This window comes from Calliphora vicina, chromosome 2 (genome assembly GCF_958450345.1).
Source record: "Calliphora vicina chromosome 2, idCalVici1.1, whole genome shotgun sequence".
Taxonomy (NCBI): domain Eukaryota; kingdom Metazoa; phylum Arthropoda; class Insecta; order Diptera; family Calliphoridae; genus Calliphora; species Calliphora vicina.
Window position 1 is genome coordinate 110,005,932 of NC_088781.1, and position 20,698 is coordinate 110,026,629.

At 31.6% G+C, this 20,698-nt stretch overlaps 1 protein-coding gene across 2 annotated transcripts in view; it reads left to right on the forward strand.

Moving 5' to 3' along the window:
- Window positions 1-851: 851 nt before the first annotated feature.
- The window catches only part of LOC135950223 (uncharacterized), a 33,240-nt gene continuing 13,393 nt past the window's right edge, over window positions 852-20,698 (forward strand). The window contains exons 1-2 of one of the 2 annotated variants that reach the window (XM_065499754.1): window positions 852-1,832; window positions 16,078-16,576. In XM_065499754.1, coding sequence (XP_065355826.1) covers window positions 1,431-1,832; window positions 16,078-16,576 — 901 coding nt within the window. In that variant the 5' untranslated portion in view covers window positions 852-1,430. The remainder of the gene's footprint in view (window positions 1,833-16,077; window positions 16,577-20,698) is intronic. The other variant, XM_065499753.1, reaches the window with a different exon arrangement.

Genomic DNA, 20,698 nt, shown 5'->3' on the forward strand with positions numbered 1-20,698 from the left:
GTCATAGCCTCCATATAAGAACCACTTCCGGAAAACACATTAACCTTCACAAATATCCAAAATAATCTGTACTGAACCAAAATTTTACAACGATCTGTAATTTGTATCCAAGAATATTTTTACAAGATTTTTTGAATATTGGTCCATAATTCGTCATAGCTGCCATATCAGGTCCACTCTTGTTAATGGCATTGTTTATATGAAATTGTACAAAAATAGCACTCAAATACTTAGGCCCATAATAGGTCATAGTTTCCATATATTGAACCAAAATAGTACACATATCAGTAATTTTTAAAATCATACTACTGAATTTTGTAAATATCGGTCTATATTTGGCAACAGCTTCCATATAAATACATAAAAATCACGTTAAAATATTTTATGACAAACGACTCATAATAGGTCATAGCTCCCATATAAGTCCCACAACCCAATATCTTTAAAAAGGAAAAATGTTGATCCAAACGTATTAACATATTATTAAGTATATAAATTGTTAAATTTCATACGTTCTAATAGGTATTTCAATTATAAATTGCTGAATTAGATCTGCGTAAACTAGTCTTACTAACAATTGTGTGGGGTCTAGGTGAAATCATGGACCGATATCAACAAAGAGTATCTGTGGAAAATTTTAGTCTGCAAGCTCCTTTCGTTTGTTTCCTAGATCGTCCCAGAATTCCCTGCAATTATATCATTAAAAAACGCATATATTCAAACACCAAAAAATCGCTAAATTAACCACCTCGACTCGTACCTCGATTTTATTTCTATGTGTATAAAACGTATGCAAAGTATTCAAATAAACGTTATGAGAGCGGCACGTTCGTAAACTTTTTTTTCAAAATTCATTTTTAACGGGGTTTACAAACTAGTACAAGAGAGTATCGCACACGAAAGAGTAGAAAGAATTGGAAATGAACAAAACAAAAAAAGTAAAAAAAATACAACAAAATACCTTTAACCACAAAGCTCAGGTTAGGTAACGAGCGTTAACCAAGTAAAAAATATAGAAAAAAAACAAAATAATATACAATCAAGCCAAATACAAGCTGGGTGTGACTTAAAAAATAAAATTAAAAAAATTCAGTTGCTTTTCGACACTTTGAGTTTTAAATACTCATAAACGGTTAACAAAAATACTAGCGGAATAAATGCTATGGCAAATAACTAGTTATTTTTACAATTAAGCGTTAATAATATTTAATTAAAAGAGAACAAAAAAAGTTGTTTAAAACAATGATCTTGTCGTAAAGAAATAAAAATAATTATATAATATGATAACCGCAAAACAAATATAAAAAAACGTTTCCATATTTCCTGCAAAACTACAAACAAAACAAAAAAAAATATTTAAATTGTTTAATTACCAAAAAAACCAAATACAAATTTTCTGTGCTTCTTTTGTTTTTTAACTTTGTGTAAACATGTCTTCCTCACCCAGTGACTTAAAACACGACAATACCGTTACTCAACATCCTTTGCAGGATGTTGATTTAAATGCATCATTGCCGGACAATGCCGATGGCTCCAAAAATGTGAATAAAAAAGAAAATTGGGTTAAATTTGATGACGACGCCAATGAAGGTATTTTAGGTACCAGCGAAATCAACAAAAACAACAATGAGCTGACAGCAGCCACTGCTGCGACTGCAAACAGGTTAACACCATCACCAATACCACCACCAACAAACCCAAAGAGACACTCCACTGCAGCAGCAACAACAACAGTTGGGGGAGCAGCACGTTCTCGTACTCCAACTTTAGAGAGCAGTCAACAACAGCTGCATGCTTCGCAATTAGATGTAACTGCTGCAACACCTGTGCAGGTAATGATAATGTTGTAATACACAGAGAGAGAGAGAGATAGAGAGTGGAAAATATAGTAAGACAGAGAATTACAGCAAAAACACACACATTTACATATTTAATGAAAAAAAAAAATAAACAAAAATTAACTTTAATTGATAAGACTGGGAAAACAATGAGAACAGTGAGTAAGAGATTCATTGGAGTTGTTGATCGTGAATAGAGTTGTCAAGTTTTTTCGAATACATATAAATATCGTTAAGAAATTACATTAAAACTACAATTGTACATTTGTAAACATTTTGTAGGGGCTAAGATTTCTATGTAAAATTTTTACTAAAAAATTATTATATTCAAAAGTTCTTCAAAGTCTGCACTACAAAGCGGTTTCATGTCTGGGCGTTTTTCGGCCAAAGCTCGCTGCAAACGAATCAGTTGATTTCGGTACTGGTTCCCTGTGATGGTTTGGACGGGCTTCACATGCGATCTCTTACGCTTTGAGTTATCATAATTGATTAATTTTTCATCGCAAGTAATGATTCTGTGCAAAAATGATTTTCTTTATTTCATACAGGAAAATTATACTCGCAAACGTTTTGAATTTGCTGCTTGAGTAGCACCCAATGATTTTAAAAGCTCTTGTAGGGTTTTGCAACAATCGTCATGGAGTAACGCTTTCAATTCTTGGTCTTCCAACTTTTTTTGGCTGGCCTAGGCGATTTTTGTCTTCTGTATCAAAATTGCCACTTCTGAACCGCACAAACCATCTCTCACACATTGAAACCGATGGAATACATTCACCATAAGCTTCGTGGACAATCGATGTGCTTCAGCCTCCCTTTTTATACCCTACACCACCATAGTGGGGAGGGTATTATGCGTTTGTGCAGATGTTTGTAACGCCCAAAAATATTAGTCTAACACCCACCTTAAAGTATACCGATCGACTTAGAATCACTTTCTGAGTCGATTAAGCGATGTCCGTCCGTCCGTCTGGTCGGCTGACTGGCTGGCTGTCCATGTAAACCTTTTCCGCAGAGTACAGGTCGCAATTTTGAAGATATTTCGATCAAATTTGGTACATATTATTTTTTCGGCTCAGGGACCAAGCCTATTGAAACTGGCTGAAATCGGTCCACTATTTCACCTAGCCTCCATACAAATGACCTCCCGAAATTAGACTTTATCGGTCATAAATGTTTAATTTATATATGTATCTCCACAAATTCAGCTCCAAATAAGTTTTATATACACAAAATTTATGTCACCAAATGTTGTTACGATCGGTCCATAATTAGTCATAGCTCTCATATAGACCCGCTTTCGAAAATCACTTTAACGTGCATAAATCGCTTAAAAATGTTGGTAAACACACGAAATTCAACATAGTTAACTTTAATATAGACATAAATCACACGACCTAATTTCATGGTGATCGGTCCATAATTGGTCATAGCGCCCATATAACCCCACTTCCGAAAATCACTCAAAAAATTATTGAAATTTTAAAAGAAAAATTTTTTTTGCTCTTTTACTTAGTGTAGGGTATTACCGACCATACCTTCTTACTTGTTTTAAATTAAAGAAGTAAAGCAAAACTTCCCGCATATGACGCTTTGTTGGTACAACATTAGACATTTTCGTAGCAAAAAAAAACGTTGTTGTTTAGACTACAATGTTCAATAACTAAATGAGAATAAATGACAAGGCGTCAGTTGTTCTTGATTTATCAGTGACTTTACGTGGCCCCACAGGAAATAATCGAGGTGTCAATTTTGATTTGAATATATCGATAGTGATCGTAAAGCGATCTCCAGCTTAATTTTTTAAGAAAAAAGGTTCGATGATGCCACCAGCATATAAACCGCTCCAAACGCTGCATTTTTCTGGATGTAATGGAGTCTGTAGGGTCTGTTTTGAATTGGTCTTACTCTATATGCGGAAATTTTTTTTATCAACAAACCCGTTAAGCCAAAAATGAGTCTAATCACTGTTCACAATTTTGCGATAAAACAGTCGTCTATAAGTTGCGCGAATCAATGACAGATTTTCAAGTATGATTTGCCAGAGGATATTGGTCATAAATGTCAAAAGGTGAGAGCTCTATGACGGTTAACCCTTTAGTAAGTTCTATCTATAATTTACAAACACAATCAATTGATTTCCTTTGAACTACTTTTAAAGATAGTGCTGATTCTAAGAATTCCCACAACTTGTAGAAATATTCTTGAGATAGAGGTTAGATCAAAAGCTCCGTGACTTTTATAATTTAACACAGGGTTTTTGGATAAAAAATAATTTTGTTTTTCAACATAGTATCTCTTGAGCTTATATACTTTGTTCAATATTTCTCCAATTTTTGTATCCCTTCCAAAAAATAATATTTGTCGAGGTCATCAAAATAGGTATTTGTTTGTGAGATGATTTCATCATTGGAGTCAAATCTTTATCCGCCGATTCATTTCTTTAGGTTTGGAAACAAGAAATATTCACTTGGTCCTAAATCCGGAAAATAGGGCGGTTGAGGAAGCGTAATTTATATATTTATGCAATGAAAACTACAAATTGTGTGCACGCGATTGTCAGCAAACGCGGCAGACATCTTTTGGGAATCTTTATCATACCCAAGTGATCATTCAAAATTGAAACCACTGAGCCATTTGAGATGCCTCTCGCACTTTCAGTCTCAGAGAATGTTCGACATCTTTCGTGTTTGTACGGCTACGACGAAACTCAGTAAAACATATTTTTACCATTGAAATTGATGGTGCAGAGTTCCTAGTATTTACCAAGCTTAGTTTTGGTTTGAGTGATGGTTTTTTACGCAAAAAATATTGCTAAATGAGCACACGAAATTCACTTTTTTCCATTTTCTTCTAAAGTTACGTGGTAGTCTGCTATTAATGGCTGTCTAACACAAACTAAATGACGCAGTTTGTTCAACTTTTGACAGGAGTCAACTGAATCTTATTATTCTGGTTGAATTTTCCGTTTTGGTGTATTCAGGGACTTATAGTAAAATTTAACAGATAATATTTTCGCGGAACATTTTAACCCCTTAAATCCTTGTTTTAACCCATGCCTTGAGGATTTAGAGGGTTAACATATTCTACAAAAATATTCTCCGTAACATTTTACATAACTTTGCGGAACACATTTTATACTTAAAATGTAAGGATCATATGGTTTCTTATGAAGATTAACAATAAGAATGTGCCAGAGTTGGGAAATTTTAACCCGCCCTCAAATGAAATTCAGATGTAAACTTTCAAAACGCCGATACACGTGTCTTATAATTTTGGAAAAAATTTGATTTTGTTTATAGTGTAATTTATTTTGATAATCTTTTCGGAATTAAACATCAAATTAAAGGTTTGTATAAAATTTCCGTTTTATTTCACAAAAAAAATATATTGATTACAAACAGATTACAATTAGGTCTATTAAAGCTTAATTTTCATTACAGATAGTCCAACGATTAAAGCTAAATTAAAACTACAATTAGACCAGCGATTGAAGCTAAATTAGGACTAAATTAGGTCAGCGATTAAAAATAAATTTGAAGTGTAAACATGTCTAAGATTTAGACTAAATTTTAACTACAAGCAGTCATACATTTAAAGCAATATATTGAATACAGACAAACCTAAGATTAAAGCTAAATTAGGATTACAGTTAGACCTACGATTAAATTTTAACTAAAAACATATCTACCATTACGATTTTGACTATAAACCGACCTACTATTAAAGCTAAATTTGTACTACAAACAAACCTACGATTAAGGTTTAATTAGGTCCACAAGCAGACCTGGGATTAATGCTAATTTAGGACAAAGGTCTCTAGAAATGTTAAAGTTAAACACTTGGAGCACTGCAGTGGGCCAACCTCCAAGACTTGTAAAATAAAAATAGATTTATTAAAAAGTAACTGAATATTAAAACTAAAAAATTACTGAATTTTTAAAATTCTACATAAAAAACTTTCGATCTTGGCTACATACTTATAAGATTTTGATAATTTAGTTGTTTTTTAATGACATCTAATTTTAAACATTTCTGATATTTTGGATATTTTCACAAAATGTGTATTATCTTATTACTTATCGTTCCATTCATTCACATCATTACCGGTTCTTCCGCTCTCTTCTTACACCTCTCCAACGCTCATCATCTTATTCTCTCAACATATCATAAAAATAGTTAAAATTCTCTCATTCACTATGCGTTAAATATGTATCTTTAAGATACACCACCACTTGCATGTAGCTATATATGTATCTTATTTAACCAAAAATAAAATTTTGTTAAAAATTTTACTCACGTTTATCTTATTATTTCCATTTTTTTTTTGGTTTCTGTGTGTGTTTTTTGTTTGTTTGTTCATTCCCTTATCAATTTGTCAATATTATATGAATTTCTATTTCTTAATGAAATATTCTGTATGCAGGCAGTAGCTTAAGTCAATAAGTAGTAAGTGAATTGTTTTGAGTCATTCATGGCAAATGTAATAAAGTACAAAAATCCAATAAAATAATCAAATATGAAAAGAGTCAGTCGGAGTCAGTAGTAAGCACTTAAATCATTTGACGGGCCATATAGAAGTTGATTTTGTATGTAGTATTGTTTGTGTGAATTTGATTTATAATTGTTAAGTTCAAAGCCGCCATAATTAGTACCTGTTTGTGATCTTGATTGTTGTTTAAAACGTTTATTTGCAAGTATTTAAAGAGTATTTTGTATAAGTTTTCTAAATTGTTATTAGCAAGTTGAACAAAGAAAATGTAGATTTTAATTTGTTTGCAAATTTAATGTTAAATTAAATAAATATAGGCTAATGTATATTGTTTGCATTAAAATGCATAATTTTTTATTTTTAATGCAATAAAACTAGTACTTAAGTTTAATTTGGACTATGCTCAGATCTATGTTAAATGCTAATTATAGATTGTACAAAGTCTTATGATTAAAACCTAATTTACAGGCAGACTAATGATTAGCGTCAAAGAGAATTACGATTAAATCCATATTTTCACTATAGGCAGAGATTATTGTTAAATTTAATATAAACGGAACTACTATTTGATATTAAGACCTACACTTAATATCAAATGTTCACTATAAACAGCCAAATTTTAAAAGAAACCCATGATCAAAGCTAAATTTTCACTATAACCAGACCTACGATCGAAGCCAAATTTTAACTAAAAACAAACCCATGATCAAAGCTAAATTTTCACTATAACCAGACCTACGATCGAAGCCAAATGTTAACTAAAAAGAAACCCACGATCAAAGCCAAATTTTCAGTATAATCAGACCTCCGATTAAAGCCAAGATCAAAGCCAAATTTTCATTATAATCAGACATCCGATTAAAGCTAAATTTTTACTAAAAAGAATCCCACGATCAAAGCCAAATTTTCACTATAATCAGACCTCCGATTAAAGCCAAATTTTGACTAAAAAGAAACTCACGATCAAGGCCAAATTTTCACTATAATAAGACCTCGCATTAAAGCCAGATTTTAGCTAAAAAGAATCCCACGGTCAAACCCAAATTTTCACTATAATCAGACCTACGAACAAACCCAAAATTTTCACTATAATTAGACGTACGATTAAAGCCAAATTTTCTTTATAACCAGACCTACGATCGAAGCCAAATTTTAACTAAAAAGAAACCCGTGATCAAAGCTAAATTTTCACTATAACCAGACCTACGATCGAAGCCAAATTTTAACTAAAAAGAAACCCGTGATCAAAGCTAAATTTTCACTATAACCAGACCTACGATCGAATCCAAATTTTAACTAAAAAGAAACCCATGATCAAAGCCAAATTTTCATTATAATCAGACATCCGATTAAAGCTAAATTTTAACTAAAAAGAAACCCATGATCAAGGCCAAATTTTCACTATAATAAGACTTCCATTAAAGCCAGATTTTAACTAAAAAGAATCCCACGATCTAACCCAATTTTTTACTAAAAAGAATCCCACGATCAAAGCCAAATTTTCACTATAACCAGACCTCCGATTAAAGCTAAATTTTGACTAAAAAGAAACTCACGATCAAGTCCAAATTTTCACTATAATAAGACCTCCCATTAAAGCCAGATTTTAACTAAAAAGAATCCCACGATCAAACCCAAATTTTCACTATAATCAGACCTACGATCAAACCCAAATTTTCATTATAATCAGACGTACGATTAAAGCCAAATTCTGTCTAAAAAGAAACCTACGATCAATGCCAAATTTTCACCATAATCAGACCTCCGATCAAAGCCAAATTTTCACTATAATAAGACCTCCGATTAAAGCCAAATTTTGACTAAAAAGAATCCCACGATCAAACCCAAATTTTAACTATAATCAGACCTCCGATTAAAGCCAAAATTACACTACAATCAGACCTACGATCAAAGCAAAATTTTCATTATAATCAGACCTACGATGAAACCCAAATTTTAACTAAAAAGAATCCCACGATTAAAGCTACATTTTGACTATAATCAGACTTACGATCAAAGCCAAATTTTCGGTCAAGCCCGACCATATAATACCCTACACTAAGTAAAAGAGCAAAAACATTTTTCTTTTAAAATTTCAATAATTTATATTTTTGAGTGATTTTCGGAAGTTGGCCTTATATGGGGGATATGACCAATTATGGACCGATCACCTTGAAATTAGGTCGTGTGATTTATGTCTTAATGAAATTTATTTCTGTTGAATTTTGTGTATATAACAACATTTTTAGGAGATTTATGCACGTTTAAGTGATTTTCGGAAGCGAGTCTATATGGGAGCTATGACCAATTATAGACCGATTACCATGAAATTAGGTCGTGTGATTTATGTCTATATTAAAGTTAACTATGTCGAATTTTGTGTGTATACCAACATTTTTAAGCGATTTATGCACGTTAAAGTGATTTTCGGAAGCGGGTTTATATGGGAGCTATGACTAATTATGGACCGATCGTAACAAAATTTGGTGACATGAATTTTGTGTATACAAAACTTATTTGGAGCGGAATTTGTGGAGATACATTTATAAATTAAACATTTTTGACCGATAAAGTCCAATTTCGGGAGGACATTTGTATGGGGGCTAGGTGAAATAATGGACCGATTTCAGCCAGTTTCAATGGGCTTGGTCCTTGGTCCTTGGAAAAAATGATATGTACCAAATTTCATCGAAATATCTTCAAAATTGCAACCTGTACTCTGCGCACAAGGTTTACATGGACAGCCAGCCAGCCGACCAGACGGACGGACGGACATCGTTTAATCGACTCAGGTGGGTGTTAGACTAATATTTTTCGGCGTTACGAATTACCCTCCCTACTATGGTGGTGTAGGGTATAATAAAACCACGATCAAAGCCACAATTTAAAACATTTTCTTCAAACAGACTTACAATTGAAGCAGTATTTTGACTATAAATAGACCTACGATGATAGCCACTATAAAAATCCCTACGATTAAACCCATCTGTTGCACATAAACATATCTAAGATTACCTCTAAATTTAGATTAAAACGTACCTACTGACCTACGATTAGTTTGGACTATTAACAGACCTACGATTAAAGCTTAGTTTGGACTATTGACAGACCTTCGATTAAAGCTTAGTTTGGACTATTAACAGACCTACGATTTAAACTTTAACCTTCGCTTTACCAAAGGTTTTTTATGTACATGGTTTACCAATACCCACCCGGGTGACACTACACTTCTATAAATATATGCGACGAAAGAAATTTTAAAAAATTGAAAAAACCTTATAAAAAGTTTAAAATGGTTCTATTAAATTCTATAGAACTCTAGAATTTGTTCAGTGAGTACAAATTTCATTTAAATCGAAACAAAATTAAAAAAAATATTAAACCAATAAAATCGATATGGTCACCCGGGTGGGTATTGGTAAAGCGAAGGTTAAACTGACCTACGATTAAATCTTAATTTGCACTATTAACAGACCTGCGAATAAAGTTTCGTTTGGACTATTAACAGACCTACAATTAAAGCTTAGTTTGGACTATTAACTAATCTAAGATTTAGACTTTAAACTGACCTACGATTAAAGCCTATTTTGGACTATTAACAGACTTGCAATTTAGACTTTAAGCAGTCTTATTATTTTGACTTTAAACTGGCCTACGATTAAAGATAAATTTGGACTATGGAAATTTAATAGATTTACAATTATAGAGAAATTTGGACTATAAACAAAACATCAATTAAATCCAAATTTCGACTATAAACATCAAATTTTCAATATAAAAATAAAAAAAATTGCGGTTTCAGCGGGGTTTTACAAATTAGTTATTTAGTGATTAAATTATTAAATAATATAAATCGTTTTATTTAGTTTCTGTTTTCTCGTTACTCAGTTAATTTATTACAATATAATTATTAAAATTGCGAAATCTTTTCACCTGCTTTTTTAATTTAATTTGTTTTGTTGCAATACAAGTATGACTCAGAATTGAAAAAAAATTTCAGTTAAAGTTTTTAATTTTCCCTTTAAAATTAATTAATTTACATACAGACGATGTAGTAACACATGTTTTAAATAAAAGCATGCAAATAATTAAGTTCCTTATCTCGGAATTGTATGAAATTACTTTAATTTTCAGTGAACAGTAATAGAATCTTAAAAAAAAATAAAATTAACAACGTGACCGACAACATTTGTTATGGAGAAACAGTTTCCGTATAAATTAATTTACTACTTGAGTATAGAGGAAGTGAAGTATAGTGTTTAAGTATTAAAACATGTTAGTTTTCTCAATTGACTATAAAGCTCCACGGTCTTAAAAAAAGTAGCGAAAGTAAAGCGAATGAAATCTAGCGTAACATTTTCACCCACTTGGTAAAAATTTTGCGTAATTTATAACTTTTTTATGTTTTAGTTTAGCATTTTCTCACACTTGTAGTGCATCTTTTAGTCTAGCTTGACGAACTATGATTTGTCTTAGTTGTCTTTATTAATGTGACATTTATTTTTTGCTTGAGTAAGCTGTAGACTAAATAGAACTCAGTTTTCATTGCTTGAATTGTTACCAATATTTTGTTCAATGCATTGCCAACAAAATAAAATTTGTCAAAATTAATAGGAAATTTGTTGAGTTTATCATTTCAATAGAAATATTTATAGCACGTAGTGCTATTGACTGAATTGGGCAACATAAAACAACACATGTTAAACAGAAAGGTTATTGTACTAAATAAATTTATAAAATATTAAAGTTTTTGTTTTAAAAATAGAACTTGAAAAATGTATTACTTATGTGAGAAATGTGCAGATTTTTTAAAAGATAACAATGTTTTAAAAAGTTTAATTTTTGGCAAGTGATTTGGGTATAGTAAACTGTATTCCAAATAGGCTAAATTCAAATTAAATTTGGAGGACCCCTATTAAATATTACATACATATATTTTATTTTGGAATGATTTTTGTAATAATATCTTTCAAAAAATACTAAAAAATAGAGGGAGCAATTCGTTGCCTAATTGATTACCTTCCCTTTTGAAGGTAGTCAATGAGGATTACACCGCGTGCAACCCATCTTGGCTTATTTGGTGCCAATTCACACCTAGAAACCCACTGCTTTGATTATTGGTATTTTATTATGTGGTGGATCTACGTTTCGTCCATGGTTATGAATCGGAGCAAAAACTCATCCATATTGCGGTTGAACAACGTCAAAAACTCCTGCGATGTTGTCACACGATTGCATTTGTGATCGATTTTGGGAAAACGCTGCACCCATATTGAAGAAAACTTTCTCATACCCTAGTGATCATTCAAAATTAAAACTGTGAGCCATGTGAGATGCATATGGCTTCCATTTCGTGAATTTTTTCAATTGTTTCGGGTGTAGAAACCTCAAATGGTCATCCAGAACGTTCGTCAGCTTTCGTGCGTGTACGGCTACAACAAAATTCAGTAAACCACTTTTTTACCATTAAAATTGATGGTGCTTAATAAGCTTTTGAAATTCACATTTTTTCCATTTCCCAAAAAAAGTATTGAAAAATCCCAAAAATTGGATTTTTTAGTTTTTTGGCTATAATATCCATAACTACTTAATAACAGGGGCGGGGTTATTGGAACCCTTTACAAAATAGTTATGAATAGTTGGCCATCTAAAATGGGTTACTATATTTTGATATCCAGAGTGCCAGTTGAGAATTATTGCCCTAAATTTGAATTTTACATCACCAATTTTCAAATTTGTTTTCATTTCAAATATTTAGTGTAAATTTGGCTTTTCAAAGAGTATAAATTCCTAATACACCTTCTTAGAAATTTTTTAGATAACTTAAAAAGAAAACAAGTAAGAAAGTATGGCCGGTCAAGCCCGACCATATAATACCCTACACTAAGTAAAAGAGCAAAAACATTTTTCTTTTAAAATTTCAATAATTTATATTTTTGAGTGATTTTCGGAAGTGGGCCTTATATGGTAGCTATGACCAATTATGGACCGATCACCATGAAATTAGGTCGTGTGATTTATGTCTATATTAAAGGTAACTATGTTGAATTTTGTGTGTATATCAACATTTTTAAGCGATTTATGCACGTTAAAGTGATTTTCGGAAACGGGTCTATATGTGAGCTATGACTACTTATGGACCGATCGTAAGAAAATTTGGTGACATGCATTTTGTATATATAAAACTTAGTTGGAGCGGAATTTCTGGAGAACATATATAAATTAAACATTTATGACCGATAAAGTCCAATTTCGGAAGGACATTTGTATGGGGGCTAGGTGAAATAATGGACCGATTTCAGCCAGTTTCAATAGGCTTGGTCCTTGAGCCGAGAAAATAATATGTACCTAATTTGATCGAAATATCTTCAAAATTGCGACCTGTACTCTGCGCACAAGGTTTACATGGACAGCCAGCCAGACGGATGGACAGACATCGTTTAATCGACTCAGAAAGTGATTCTAAGTTGATCGGTTTTTACTTTAAGGTGGGTGTTAGACTAATATTTTTGGGCGTTACAAACATCTGCAAAAACGCATTTTACCCTCCCCACTATGGTGGTGTAGGGTATAAAAAGTACTTTATTTCCCAAAAACTAGCGAAAATTTATTTTTGTTTTATTTTTATAATTCAAATGCATTTAACTTTGGATTCAGTAACGAGTTTTAGACAATTCTTTTAAATATTTAAACCCGTTGTTATCAAAAATTTTCAAATTCGAATATCTCCTAAGTTATAAGAGATAATTGATAGCCTCCACGATATTCTTTATGAGTAATTTTTTTGAAATCGGAACACAGATGAAGAAATAGGATCGTTTTAAAAATGGAACATACCCTAGGTGTCCTAACCTCTGGCCGCACCCCTGGTGGTCCCATGCAATCAAAATTCAAAGCTTATGCTCGACAATAATTCTTCTTTGCGCAAATTACATTCCAATCGAACTAAGGGTTTAGAAGTTACATATTTATTTCCCTCTTTTTATACCCTTCACCTTCGTGAGATATATCCTTCTCACTGGTTCCTCTAAAGAGCGTCAACTAAAAATTTTTCAATTTTCAGTTTTTGCAAGAAATCGATGTGCAGTGGTCATATATACCCACTGTAAAAATCTGCTATCATTTTCTGTACTCTTTCACCAAAAAATACAGTTGGATCCGTATACATAGCGCAGTCGATTAAGCCATGTCCGTTTATCTGTTGGACCTACAATGGGTCAAAATCGTAAAACATATTTTTTAAATTTTTTTTTCACCAAAAGTTCTTTTTTCGTTAAACGTTACAAAAAAATGGAAAAAAAAATTTTAAATTTAAAAAAAAAATTTAAAAAACTACTTTGGAAAAAAAAATTAAATGTTGTTTACCTAAAAATATTTAAAAATTTTATTTTGAAGTATAATTTGGTGAAAAACTAGCTCTCTTACTTGTTTTTATGTACCATTGTGCATTGTTAGCTCTGACTTTTCCCATCTGTCTGGCGACACAAAGAATGATTTTGGTGTCAAAAAGTCAATTTTTCAAACACTCAATTTTAAAAATCAAATTATGCAGTTTTGTAGAGAAATGTTTAAAGATGAAATGTGCATTTATAGTTTTAAGAAAAATTTTATTTTAATTTTAATAAATTTTAAAATTTTTTGTCGAATAATAAACGAAATATCCGATTAACGCATGACCGATTTTATTAAAACTCTGCATGCGTTCCTTTTTTGTTTCAATAAATGTATGTACCAAATTCCTGCTTGGATATAACAAATTTTATGCGAAAAAATCAATTTGATTTGTATGGGCAGTGGGAGTTGGGCGTGGCCGATTTTGATAAAATTTAATTTTTATCTTAATTTAGTCCATTAATTCTCGGTGCCAAATTTCAATGCTCTACGACCACTCCTTATAATTTTTGCACAAAAATGTATTGCATTTGGATTGCATGGGCGGTATGCGGTGGGCATGGCAGATTTTAATAAAACTTAGCATACGTTCTTCTTTTGTTTCAGAAAATATATGTACCAAATTTCTAGACTTTTACTTGGATAGAAAAAATCTATTAAAATTGTATGGGCAGTGGGCGTTGGGCGTGGTCGATTTTGATAAAATTTTATGTTTGTCTAAGTTTGGTCCATATAATTCTCGGTGCCAAATTTCAGCGCTCTACGACCACTCCTTATAATTTTTGCAAAAAAATGTATGAAGTCATCCCTCTGTGCGACATATGGACTCCGAGTCAAAATAACTGCTCATCTTTTGAGACCAAGAACAAATCAAGCCGATTTCGGATACTGAATGAAGTGAAGCACATCTCAGAGAGAGCTTTTGCATCGATCGAATCATATAGTAGTCGGACGAGGCAATGTCTGGATTATAAGGCGGGTGAAGCAGGTATTGCAGTATGTGGCCTATCATTGTCATGATGGAATATTACGGTTTCATGTCTGGCTACATATTCTGGGGGTTTTTCGTTTCGCTTCAAACGAATCAGTTACATTCGGTACAGGTTCTCTATGATGGTCTGGCCAGATTTCAGCAGCTCATAAAATATCATTTCCTTAGTGCCATAGACTCTTGGCTTTGGTGTCATATCGGCTGGATGGCCGCGCTTTACATACGATCGCTTAAGCTTCCAGATAGTCCAGTTTTCATCGCAAGTAATGATTCGGTGCCAAAATGATTTACTTTTATAGTGTTCAAGCATCATTTCATACATACAAAATTGTCTTTTAAGGTCTCTCGTCATCAATTCGTATGGTACCCAATTTCAATGCTTTTGAATGAATGCTTCTGCTTGAAAATATTTTTCTTGAGTAACTCCCAATGATTTTGGAAGCTCTTGTTGAGTTTTACCACAATTTTAATGGACTAATGCCTCTTATTCTTGGACTCCAAACGTTTATGGCTGGCCTAGGCGATCTTTGTATTTCGCGTCAAAATCAGCACCTCTGTCTGAACCGCACAAATCATCTTTCGCATGTTGAGACTGATGGAACACATTCACCATAAACTTCTTCAACGTCATTTTTTTTTCAAATTAAAGAAGTAAAGCAAAACTCCAAAGTGAGAATATTAAAAACAAGATACCCCATCTATTGTAAATTCTGCATTTTTAAGTCATTCACCCAATATGATTAGAATTTTAAAAACTTTTATTTTAGCTAAAAACAACATAAACCTTCTTATGTATTTTATGTATTTATTAAGAGTGATTCAAAAACATAAATTAAAACCTAAATTTCTTTGATGCCTTAATTTCCATGTATTTTTCTAGTAAATTTTTATTTCAAAAGAATTTCCGTATTGTAAGTTTTCGCACGGCTTCATAATTTATATATAACAACATACATATTTCAATGATTTTGTGATGAAAATTTAAACATACAGACAATGTCTGTTAGCTGACCACCAGACCTTGTAATGTCATCATAAATCAATATTATTGATTTAAGAATAATAAAACTCATAATGACAATAATAAGTAACACATTAAAAATAATATGAATAAATGCCAAGAAAATGAAACTAAAAACAAAATAAGACAAAATTTCACAAAGTAAAACCTAAAACAGAACTTTGCAAAATTTAAAAATAACATAGTTCAAGGTGTAGGTGATAATAAATGTTATAATTTAATGCCTTTGTAACATAAATTAACAAGTATGACTATATTTTCTTCTTAGCTTAAGTGAAATAACAAAAAGAAAGTTAAGAATAAAACAAATTAATGGTCTCTATTGTTTCTCCATTACCATTTTTAGGGTACAACTGTAACGTCTTCCACTTCCAGTGTTTTGCCGGATGTAGCGGCACCCGCTGTCTTAAATACTGAAAGTGTGCATGTTAATTTAAATGTATCCGGTAAAGCACAACAACAATTAAACACACAAAATCTACAACAACAGCAGCAGCAGCAACATCACCAAAAACCAAAAACTTTAACTTCTAACAGTAGCAGCAATAACAACAATATTGCTGCAACATCATTGTCATCGTCTAATAACTCCAATAGTACGCCTCATCATCAACATCAGCAACAATACAGCAGCAACAATCAATTACCACATCACAGCAATAATGGCAATATGACCAACAACTCCACAACCAATAAACTGTCATCAGCATCATCATCCTCAACGTCTGCGACGACAACATCACAACCATCATCGACTGGAAAAACGTCTGTCACAATACCCATTGAATCTCAGCCACCAATGCGTACAATTGAATTATCAACAGGTCGGATACGAGAAGGATTTGGTATGTATCTTTCTCTCTGTGTGTTATATGCCTGCTCCTGTTGTAGCCAAAGATTAAATTGAAATAGAATGTTATATAGAGTTCTCTTTTTTTTGTTGTTGCTTTGAGCTAGTTGCAACCAAAACAATCCAACAAAAAAGAAAAAAAAACTTGGCTCACTTAATCACTTAAGGAGGGGTTTTAGAAGTCGTTTATTTTGGTAGAACAAAACAACAACAAAAGAAAGGAATGGATTTCACAAAGAATTTTTTCAAACGCAGTTATAACATGTTTAGTTTGACCATAACTACAGAAAGCTAAAATGTTATTTTCAATCTATAAGCAGTTTTACACTTTTTGTGTTAGTTTTCTGTTTTATAACATTTTTATTATCTTTGGCATCCAAAAAAAAGTTTTTAAATAGTGCCTTTAAAGTTATACTTTTTGTCAAGCTAAATAAGTATGATAATGAAATGAAAATTGGGACTTTTGATAAAGGGATATTAAAGATCTAAAATCACAAATACTATATTTAAGACAATTTTAATCCGTTATTACACATCGAACATCGATATTTTTAAGAAAAATTGCAAGAAATTAAAAAATTTCTTACAATTTGAGTACTATATCCAGTTTTAATGTGTCAGCATCAGTCTATTATCAAAAATGGCCTCAATATAAGGTCTTCTTCTGAAAATCGTTTAAAAGCTCTTAATAACTCTAATTTGGAGATTGAAGATTGAAAATTAAGATTTAGAAATCATACTGAACTCGAACCATAGTGTAACTCTTTTGACATTTACCCCCAGTAACACGAAGTCTGGTTATGTTTTAACTAATAGTTATACTGACAGTTTTCATACAAAAATAATTTTAAACGACAATATAACTATTAGTTAAGGCATAACCAGACTTCGTGTTAATGGGGGTTAAAGTACTAATTATCTGTTAGTTAAAATTAAATAAGCGTTGTCATAACAGGTGCCTTTCATAAAAAAAGCTATATCTAATTGACAAATGCTGCAACGCCCATCCCAAAAGGTTAAATTTGTAGACACAAAATTCAATCAATCATTATGGTTTTTTGGAAAATTAGAGAATTTTTGCAATTTCGTAATGGCCTCCAAGACCTGCAAATTATACATGAACACGAACAACCCTACCTAACATTGGCGCCCTTAGAACAAGTGAGGTTGCAAAAATATTGAATAAACCTATTGTACAGTAAATTGTCCAACGATTTCAAATATGCTACTCTTATTTGGTTCAGAAGATATAGCCCTTCAAAGTTGACTGATTTTCAGTTTTCAAAAAACAGACAATTTTGAAGTAATTTGGTTGGGTTTCCGATACAATATGTAGCGGATCGTCATTATTTTTGATTCTATTGATAGATCTATTTATTAAGAAAAGAATAAAAAGAATAAATTTTTTTCCAAAAAAATTCTTATCTGGAATAATTTGAAATCATAAAAGAAACATAAAAAATCAAAAATTTTAAAAAATATTTTATTTTACTTCCAATAAAATTGATTCTTCCACAAATTTCAACTTTGCTAACCCATAAGTAGACAACTGAACAGCGTAGAACCACTTTCAAACATTCATTTCATAGGCTGATCAATTATCATATTCCATTTAAATTTTTTGATTATCTGATTTGGTTCAAAAGTTATGATTTTTGCAACGAAAAATTTCAAATTTCATCAGATTAATGAGAGACACATCTCTGAGAATATCCTGTACCACGATACCTTAGCATACGCGACCTTTTCCTGGCAGAGAGGGCCAAAGTATTTTGGATAATATAAAAGTGTCAATAGTGGATCATCTGAGTCCCATTTTATTAAACGATTATTAGACTATCAAATTCGATATCGCAACCAAGGGAATAAAATATATTTCCAAGGGTGACCCCTCCATTCAGCACTCATTAGTGATTTCATTTCTTTTATACCTTTATGAGCTGAAACCCGTATTTAACTCGATAAGTTATTTTGTAAGTTGGGATAGTGACATTTCGATCTTAGTTGAGAGTCTTGATTTATGTGAAACTATCCACGTAGATATGATTACACTGTCCAACAAATAGAGACTTTTTGATTATAACAGAATAGCGACCCTATAATTCTGAAAGGGCATGTTGAGTAGAGCATTTTTGTAGAATAAACTTATAGTCCAGCTGGTCTGAATTTTTTTTACAGTGGGTCAAATTTTCATTTTTTGATCGAAGGGAGCAAGCAGTATACTAACTGAAAAAAATGTTGTAAGTATCTGAGAGAATTCTTATTGTCAGAATTATATTGTGGAATTTTATGAGGATCATTTTTGTGGAAGATCTTAACCCTCTAGCTCCTCTCCTTAGGAGTCAATTTGACCCTTTTTTCAAGAAAATGAAAAAAGTCCTTTCAAAACTTTTTTTTCGAAGAAAATTTTTGCCGGAAAATTTCAGTGGGGGTCACCAAAGATACCAAAAATGTAGATAAAGCACTTTACGCTTAATTAGCAAAATTGCAAGCCACCTTGGGTCTCACATTTTTTAAAAAAAAATCTATTTATAATCCGAATGAAAATGTAAATATATATACATATGTAGATTATCTTTTTTAGGTCAAGAGTTATTTAGGTTTATTTATTTACTTTTTTTAATTTTGTTCGATCTTTTTTTAGTTTTTTAGATATGTCGGGCCTACGGTGGTTCGAAATTGTTTTATTAAAATATCACCTATATTCGCTATAAAATTTTGAATACTATAAAAACAACTTCCTGACAGTCATGACGTCCCTATAAAAAGTTACACGCATCCAAAGTTGGTACATGTAAAAATGGCCGTATTTTTTATGTTTTTTCCCAAAAAAGTCCCTATATATTTTCTTTTGTAGAAAAAAATTTTCTTCGGGACTATATAAAATTTGTACATGATTCGAAAAGAGAACCTAATGCAAAAGCGTAGAAAGTAAAACTTGGCTCACTTAAGTGGACCTAGTCGACTCCAGACTTTTGTTTGATCAAAAAATTCTAAAACGGCAAAGCACCGATCCTCGAAAAAGCTCCATGCATGTATAGCCCTATATCTTATTTAAACACGTACAAAGTTATTTTACTATCACACAGTAAATAACGTCGCCGTAGGGTGTTTTCTAAAAAACTCAGTTTTTTAGAATTTTGGTATTTGAAAATAAAAAGTGTTAAAGATTATAATTCCATTGCTTTAAGGACATTTGGATCTACACTATTTTCAAATGTTGTTATAATATCTGTAACCGTTAAAAGTTTACATTAATTAAAATTTTATTTTTTTGTTCATGTGAAATCCCAATATTCAAATTTTTTAGTTTCTAAGGTAAATGAAGTCCGAAAAATTCATAAAATTATTTCATTTCACTAAACTGCTAATCTTCAGGTCCTAAGGTTTTCACCAATACTAACTACTTATACAAAAAGCTTATATTTGTTCCTCAGGAGCTCCACAAACCTTGCTCCCTTTTGAAAAATTTTAACGTTTTTTAATATATTCCATGCAAAATGTGAAATTTTATCGCAAATATTGCTGATATTAAAAAACTAAAAAAAGATGGAACAATTTTAAAAAAAATAAATAAATAAACATAAATAACTCTTGACCTAAAAGTGATAATTTACAAATGTATATACATTTTTTGTAGATCTTCTCTAGGACTATTTATATCTTAAATATCAGCTCATTCGGATCATAAATAGATTTTTTGTGATTTTTTTAAAAAATGTGAGACCCAAGGTGGCATGTAATCTTGCAAATTAAGTGTAAAGTGCTTTATTTACAACTTTGGTAGCTTTGGTGACCCCCACTGAAATTTTCCGGCAAAAATTTTCGTAGAATATTTGAATCCTTAAATGTTCTTTTTGAAAGGACTTTATTTGATTTTATCAAATTGACCACTAAAGAGAGGAGCTAAAGGGTTAAGACCTTCCACAAAAATGATCCCCATAAAATTCCATAATATAACTCTGACCATAAGAATTCTCTCACATATTAACTTACAACATTTTTTTTTAGTTAGTATACTGCTCCCTTCGATAAAAAAGCGAAAATTTTGAACCACTGTAAAAAAAAATTCAGACCAGCTGGACTATAAGTTTATTCTACAAAAATGCTCTACTCA